Genomic DNA, 8,206 nt, shown 5'->3' on the forward strand with positions numbered 1-8,206 from the left:
CTTCCATTGATTGTGCCAGTAAAGTTCTTTTTCCACTTGCAGATGAATTCCAAATAAATTTGTAGCAGAATGGAGAAATCGTTTTGCCGAAATATGTCGCCAGACATTGGCATTTTTACTGTCATTACACTTTCAGGACTAAGTGTAGAGTTCCCGGATTTTTCAGAATGTTTTCGAGTTTGAGAAAGAACACGAGCCGTATGTAATGGACGCGATCTAGATATATATGTATATATAGGGCTATAGGACTGGCAGGAAAAGTGTTCAAGATTTCAAGCGAGAGCAACACATATGTTGCTGTACGTGTTACAACACTTCGCTCGATGTTATGATATATTGATGAGCTTAGAATTTTAGCGCAAACATTGTAGTTTTTACGTTAATGTCCTAGTTTTTATAATAATAAAAGAATAAATTTGTTTTCAAATGTATTAACATAACATAACATAGTGATGTCGGCGCTGAAGTGTAGGCCTGATGTGGCCTGTCGCCGATTCTTTTCCTTTTCGTGCCTTGAGAATTTCGTGCCACAGAAGATCTAATATCGTTTCATTTGACCGGATATTTTCATGACTGACGATAGTTTCAAGTAGCTACTAGATTTCCACCGGGTTCGATATGGTGCTAGGCATTTCAAATCTGAACATATATTTTTCCATTACGTTATTCACGATAGTTTAGAGTTGAGTTCGAAACGACGAGCTTGCAATGAAGTGAAAACTATTTATTTACCATTTACGATGAGCGAACATGGCATGAGTAAAGTTTTTTTTTCATTTGGTTGTATTTAAGATTTTTTTCACTCCTTAGCTTGTCTGGCTAAGGCGTCAATGAGGCTCGTTTTCGCCAAAAAGCTCCCAAGGGATTGATTTCGGCAAATGAAGTACATGAGGGTCAAAATGGAATACTTTTACGTCGAACTTATATTGTGGAAAATCTAGTGCACATTAATTCGACAATAATTGCTGTTACATAGCCCTGTAAATAAATTATTAACATGATATTTATTTTTTCATATCAAATTCAGCAAAGCAGTGCAATTGTCGACGGGCATAATTCTATTGAACGTATATTATTGACGTCACCTGATATACTGTGTCTGATTTACAATCGCTGCAAGTCTGGAATATGGCTTCTCATCTTGTCTCGATATTGTTTCACTGCCGTCGCTGCTGTTGCGATAATATTGACCGTACAGAAATGTAACAAACTTGTCGCTCGTAGATTGGATTACAGGAATCCTTGCTGACTCGATGAGTGTATATCGCGACCAGTATTGTTCGAAAATGGCCGCGGCCGTCCTGACTGTAAACCATGACGTGCGGTAACTGTGTCTTCAGAAGAACTCCTCTGGTGCGAAATTTAGCTGGGACTTTAATACGTAGTGCACACTTGTGGCTATACCCTCCAAGTGACGCCGAATTCCTCGACTCGTGCAATTTCCCTCGCGATAAGCTCGCCATCGTTCGATGCATCGAACGATGGCGTTCGATGCACTCGTTCATGAGAACGAGTTTGTTCTCATGAGAACAAACTCGGCCTTACGGTCGCGAATCATCTACACCACGTCGTTTTAAATTCCTAAATCATTTCAACATCTGCGCCCTAACTTTTAGAGAAATTCATTAATTAAGTAATTTACTAATTCGCCCTCAATCTATGTTCTACACAAACATCGATTTAAGTCGAAATTTTTATTGATGCATACGTCCTCGTTTGTACGTTAAAAACGTAGCAGATGCTGGCGCAGAACGGGTTGTTAACTAGACACGGAGAGGATTAGTTCTCCAGAGTAACGAGTTACTTGCATCGGATCTTAGTGAAATTTAATTAATAAATGTTGAGAAATTATTATATTCTGTCGAGAATGTGCAAGGTACATGAGCAGCTCATGCGTGTGAAGAGGTATCCAGCGTACAGTTATATGGATGAAAAGGTAAGTGATGTAATCCAATTAGCATGAGTGAGTGCAATTTAGCAAAGCAAAATTATATTATGAGTTGTCCTCTTGCTGTATGATCTTTAATTTGTATTTAAAATAATTAATCGGCAATGAACATCTAAAATAAAGACTATTGTAAGTAAGGTTTAAAAAATTAAACTTGTTCTAAATCCAACTTCTGATGTACACGTTCTCTGCATGTTTCACATAACCTTTACTCTGAGCGCGAGTCGTTGGGTATGTTTGGGTGAGGGTCAGTAGTCAGCCAGGCAGCACAGCGCTAGGGTGTGATGTGTCCTCGTGTGGCCCGAGTGACTGGTGTTCGTTTGCCACACGAAACGTCGCTGTTGGGCTACTGAATTCTTGAAATAAATATCTAACATATTTTTATTGAGGCAATCCTAATTATACAGTATGAATTTCTTTAATGTTCATTGACAGGCATAGAACCAATGATCGCAAGTTGCGTGCCCCCTATGATGAAACTTACAAAACCAAATAGAATTTCATAATTGAATATTATGCTTCGAGCGTCAGGGGAATCTAGTGGCCAAAAATTTGAATTTTTGGAAACATAAATGTAATAACATTACGTTATTTGCAGCGATATGACACAATACATTCATTTTATGCTACCTGCAAATAGAAATTGGTGTCTGTAGTAATTCGAATAACTTGTTAACATGGTCGCTGCTTTTTTCGCTGACCACAGATCAGGATTTACACTTGCGATTGCCCACATCATGTCACTAGTTGCAATGTGATTGCTGCAGTGACTTGAGTTACGTACCGGCATGCCTTTAGTTGTACGGAGCCTGGACCACTAGTCAAATGAAGCAGGATTACTGGGCAACTTTGGGATTGAAATTATCGAGAAATCAATCATCATTCAATAATTGCCACTCATGAACAAAATTATTTAAACATTTTAAAGAGGAAAATGAATGTTTTCTTCTCTCCAAATGTTTTTCCATCCGAATGTTTTTCTTAAACCGAAATGATTGAGAAGTCAATTTTCAGTATCTATAGTTGCAACTCTGCGAACAAAATGACTGAAAAGTCAATCATTATCAGATTGCCACTCCCGTAATGAGATTATTGTGAAGTAAATTATCAATCAATGTCAACTTTAATCGTCCGTCGCACAGCGAGACACCTTGGTTGGAGTTCACCGCGTAGGGCTTGTAGGTCTAGGCAATAATTTACGAAACTGTAATAACTTTCAATTTAAATATTTTTTCGGACATGACTCATTCAATCGAAATGTTATTTTGATTCAGAGCCTGCGCAAGTTGAACATGATCTGAATATTGTAAAATCATACGGAGCATATATTCATCTGATTAATCTTATCAATCTCTTCATATGAATCTTAATGCGTCCGATTGTCGCCAGGCGAATTATCGTCATGTACCGCTGTCATGGGCTCTCTTATCTATAGAATTTTTCTTATTATTGCGGAGTAACGGACGCCCCTAGGCAAAGTCAATTAGGCCATTGGTCCTACGAATTGTTGAAGGGGTTTTCGGTCATTTTGATGTTGATGCATTGAGAAGTATTTTCATATGTTGAACATCAATTATTTCCCCCAAGCTTGATATTTCACAAATAAAAATTTTTGTTACATGTAATGGTTCCAAAACTCCGCTTCGAGTTCAATCAGCTGTATGCCAGGGCCTTACATGTGGTAGTAACAGTTTCAGGCTGTGAATCATTTTATGAAAATAATTCAGGCTGTAAATTATTTGTGAATAATTATTTAGATCTTTTTATCTCACGACTACAGTATATTTTTGCTGCACAACTTAAGGCTTTGTCAACGATTTGCTTCAGTTGTCACACGCTTACTACAGTTAGCGCTAATGATCGGCTTTTTGGTAGCGTATATTCGTATAGTAATATATAATGTTAGTTAATGGAAACTATAATATTTTGTTTTAATTATTGGTATACTACGGGCGCCTGGTTTTACGCCGTAACTAAACTGAACCTCCAAGTGTAGCTTCTCGATTAGAAAAACTTGGAAACCACTAATTTATTGGTTGCAATATTTATGTTGTTATTCTTTTTAATAATAACTTATGAGTAAATAGAGTGGGCTGGCATACAAGGCATATTAACTTCAAGTCAATTGATTATTACAAGGAATGACTATGAATTTTCACAGATTTCTGAGAGAAATTGTTGGCATGAAATCTCTAAACCAAAAGGCAGAAAGACAAATTAAAAGAAAATTATTTTTGATTAAAAAAAAACTGCAAAAAAATTCCATCAATCGGACTGTCAGTCGTTTTTTTACAAAAGTGAACTTTGGGAAGTTATATATGGTCAATTATCCTGCCATAAGCTCAAAAAAAAACTTCCGAATTTGAACAAATTTTTTTACCAATTCAACTTTGATGATTACAGATTCCTTGCTTGTGATTTGAAATTAAGTCCAATGAGATATTTATCCACATATGTCCGATTTTTCTAGTTATATAAAAAAATATCGTGGATGCATTGTTATCTAGCACCTGTTTGCCAACAGATGAAAATAAATAAAAACCAGGAAATATTTTTTTGGACTATATCTTAGACTTGACTACAATTTTTCACAACTATTTAAAAAGTAGACCTGCAATCAGTGTGTGAGGAGATCTCGACGTCAGTGTCTGCGACGTACGCATATGACGTGAGAAGTTTCAGCCGGGCCAAGTTTCACACCCCTCGTGAAAATGTTGGACACATCTAAAGTTTCGATTCTGGACCAGAATTGTTCTGTGGTGTTGCACGCCGAGTACGGACCTGGGAACAATGACTGGCAAAACACGACCTTCAATGAATCTTCTGTGCTGGACTACGCCGACGAATTACCAAGCATCAATTGCACAAACTTCGAGCACTGGAAAACTGACAATTCTTGTAACATCACAGACCAACTTTGCATCTGCACTCGTCAGTTGTACATGCACGCGTGCATTGCTCTATACCAGACTCAATATATAGAATACTACACACTTCTGTACAGGGTCATAGGGACGTTATTCCAGGGGGTGATACTTGCCATCGGAGTGCTTGGAAATGTGTTGGTGGTGATCGTTGTAACACGTAACAAGAATATGTCGTCACCAACGAACTGTTATCTCGTTAGCCTGGCGGTTGCTGATTGTATAGTTTTATTAGCCGCAGTACCACAAGAGATATTGGGTTATTACTTGGTTCTTGGTCAATGGATACACGGTCAAGTGGGATGTGCTTGTTTGGTTTTCTTGCAACATTTAGGCATCAACGCAAGTTCATTGAGCCTGACAGCGTTCACAATTGAGCGGTACATAGCAATATGTCACCCGATGAAGGCACAGAGTATGTGCACCGTCGAACGAGCTAAAAGAATCACCCGCGTGGTATGGCTGTTTGCTGTTTGTTACTGCGGACCTTGGCTCTTTCTCACCGAAGTGGTTTCTTTCGACCCTGAGCTCAAGTTTGAAGCTCAGGAGTGCACCTACAAACTATCCAGAGATCAGTATTTGTATTACTATTTCCTGGACCTGATAGTTTTCTACGTGGTACCCCTGCTGCTGTCTTGTGTCGTCTACACCCTCATCGCCAGAATTCTCTTCAAATCATCCATCAGAGGCAAGACTCACCAAACATCCATCGAAACTCACACAATTGACCAAAAACGACCGAACGCAGCTCGAATTCAGGTGAGCTGCTAACTTAATTAATAACATGCAAAATATCAATTCAGTGATTTGATTTTAAATTGCACTTAGTAAGAAATGCGATAATATGCGATATAATATAGTAGAGAAGATAGAAATAAAATGAGTACAACTCAGGTCAAAAGCATAGTAAGTTTTGTTAGCAGTAAATGCTACAAAAAAGTGAATGAAAGTTAATAAATATTTTAGCAGAAATTCATCATATTGCCGTTGGTATTAGGTAGAAATGTAGATTTAAACATCTCTCGCCCGGTTTCTATTTTTCGTGGAGAACCCTTGATAAGCTGACACTCCGTCACTTTTATTAGCTATATTTGCAGCCACAAGGCATGAGGTCGCCATGTGCATTAACGCGGTATCGCTTCAGGTTGACTCTTCGTCAACACTGAAGATATTGGCGCTGTGTTCTGACCTCGACATCAATTTAGCCCCTTCTCGGATAACGGATAAAGTATTGCCTATGCTCTTCATGGAGCAGGTCGAACGATGACAGTCTTGGCTTCTTGCGCCCTGGCCCTACAAGAGAATAAAATACTTTGGGATGTACACGTGGAAATTCACACGTGGACCGTGAGAATTCAGCTGAGCTCAAAGTTGTGCTGTGGCCGTAACTTTAAGCTACCCTCATATAATTGGCTGTTTTTGTTTACAGAAACTGTGGTTTAGGGCTAGTTCATAGAAGAATTTTAGATAATTATCGTCTGGCTGGTGCCCGGATTCAAGCTACATTCTCACGCAACTAGTTAACTTCCAAAAAATCATTTAACTCCATAAAAATGACAATTTACCATTGGAATTCCGGCTAAAATCTTACGCGTGGATGGCGCAACACGAACTTCAACTCTAAGTTCAGTTCAAATTATATAGACGAATCACTTCGCACGAAGTTCAGGTTCAGCTGGTAGATTCTATGCGTATTGTCACGTTCACCGTCTCGACACTTTTTGGCCAGTTGTAAAGCAATGTCTGACTATAGGCTTGGTCGACACCTCAGATGCCTGACGTTCCTCATATAAGATCTCTTATTGTTAGTAGATTATTCCTCTCGATTTATTTATTTTAGTCCCGAAGATTTTTAAGTTTGTTGTACTTTATTTTGATTGATCGAGATTGCAGAAATAATGACAGTATCAACAAAAGGCGAGCAGTTCACTGCGTTATTCAAAGCAAACGATATAATCTTGCAGAACGGGTAATTTCTTGCGGTTCCTAAACTTGGTCAGTTCCAGGGTAATTTATTTAACGTTATTCAACTACAAAGAATTTTTTATGAAAAAGACAGAATTGTGGATAACATTAAATATGTCTTCTGTTTTGAGATATAATTCAATAATATACTTTAATCTAGGGGTAGTTGGACAAGGATTCATTTATTGAACTATCCGTTTCTTGAGAGATGCTATGAGCTTTTACATTAATTAATTGCTTTAAAATTGTTACACTTCTCAATTGCTAAAATGCTGCAAATACGGGTATGCCCGAAAATACCGAACTTGCATGTCCTCCTTGCCTGACTTTGTACTGTAGATGAGCTTGCAAACACCAATAAAAGATACACGTGACAAATAGCGGGACTTTAACCCAAGCTGCTCGCTAAGCTCGACCAGTAACGACTAACGTTATCTACAAACGCGATTACCTTGCGTTCACGCAGCCGCGGTCTTTGAGTCATTTCGATGATTGCTCTTTACATCGGCAATTAAATGGTATTGTTGACACGCAATTTCCGGAGAATATCTAATCAATTTGTTCGCGAATTATCTGCAGTGCAGCCTTTGCATTCAACGATAATTGTGGTTACTTCGACGTCAATTTGATTTCCTACGATAAATTTTTAAGCGAAATTAAGGCCTGGCTTGAAATAATTTATTACCTATGGCTTGCAGGTACCATTTCTCGGGTAAAGTTTAAGAATTGATGGCCTAATAATCTTAAGAAAAACATGTCCGGAAAATGTGCGCAAATTATAATCTTGCATAATTATAATTAATTTAATGTTTATAATTTATTCAATGCCAAAAGGGTAAAATTTGCCGTGACGTCAAATCAAAAATTTCCACCTGCTTATTTCGCCTCATATTGGAGCGGGCCAATCTTGGCCGCGCTGTTAGTTTTCTTCAGCAGCCGCACCTCTCTAACGGAGAGTGAAGAGAAAAAGTATCCGCAGATAGTTATCGCTGGAACTGGGAAGCAGCGGATCGCTAGTAAGCCTACCTACCTTTGACTGACCTACCAAACTTTGTAATGTCTATAAATATCGATATATAATGTCCATATATTGTCTGTACTTGTAAATCGATACGCTTTTAGTTTATAGTCCTATGTTTGGCAGCGGATTCTCCATGAAATTTAAATATACCGTGTGGCCTTTGAAGATCCGTTGATCCATTTTGATTCATCCTCGTACGTTAGGGCCCTCTTGCAGAGACCCAGTAACTTAGTTGCATGCAGGGTAGTTCTCCCGCTACAATATGTTGCCAGAAGTGTACGGGTTCACCAGCTGTGCCCAATGCACTCTCCCACGAACCTCATTCGAGGCGACGAAGAAAAGGCCGTT

At 38.5% G+C, this 8,206-nt stretch overlaps 1 protein-coding gene across 1 annotated transcript; it reads left to right on the top strand.

Annotated features, from left to right (window-relative positions):
• The first annotated feature begins 4,508 nt into the window (after positions 1-4,508).
• Positions 4,509-6,139, top strand: LOC108679303 (thyrotropin-releasing hormone receptor). The gene is made up of 2 exons (XM_018167901.2): positions 4,509-5,631; positions 6,017-6,139. The coding sequence occupies exons 1-2, from the start codon at positions 4,660-4,662 to the stop codon at positions 6,137-6,139; spliced, it is 1,095 nt and encodes a 364-aa protein (XP_018023390.1). The 5' UTR covers positions 4,509-4,659.
• Positions 6,140-8,206: the final 2,067 nt, after the last annotated feature.

Source organism: Hyalella azteca, unplaced genomic scaffold (assembly GCF_000764305.2).
Source record: "Hyalella azteca isolate HAZT.00-mixed unplaced genomic scaffold, Hazt_2.0.2 contig2815, whole genome shotgun sequence".
NCBI classification, from domain to species: Eukaryota; Metazoa; Arthropoda; class Malacostraca; order Amphipoda; family Hyalellidae; genus Hyalella; species Hyalella azteca.

Excerpts from the sequence above, each read along its gene's own strand:
- LOC108679303 (XM_018167901.2), top strand. The coding sequence starts at position 4,660 with ATGTTGGACACATCTAAAGTTTCGATTCTGGACCAGAATTGTTCTGTG. Across the intron at positions 5,632-6,016 it reads CGAACGCAGCTCGAATTCAG|GTTGACTCTTCGTCAACACT; the intron begins GTGAGCTGCTAA and ends GTATCGCTTCAG.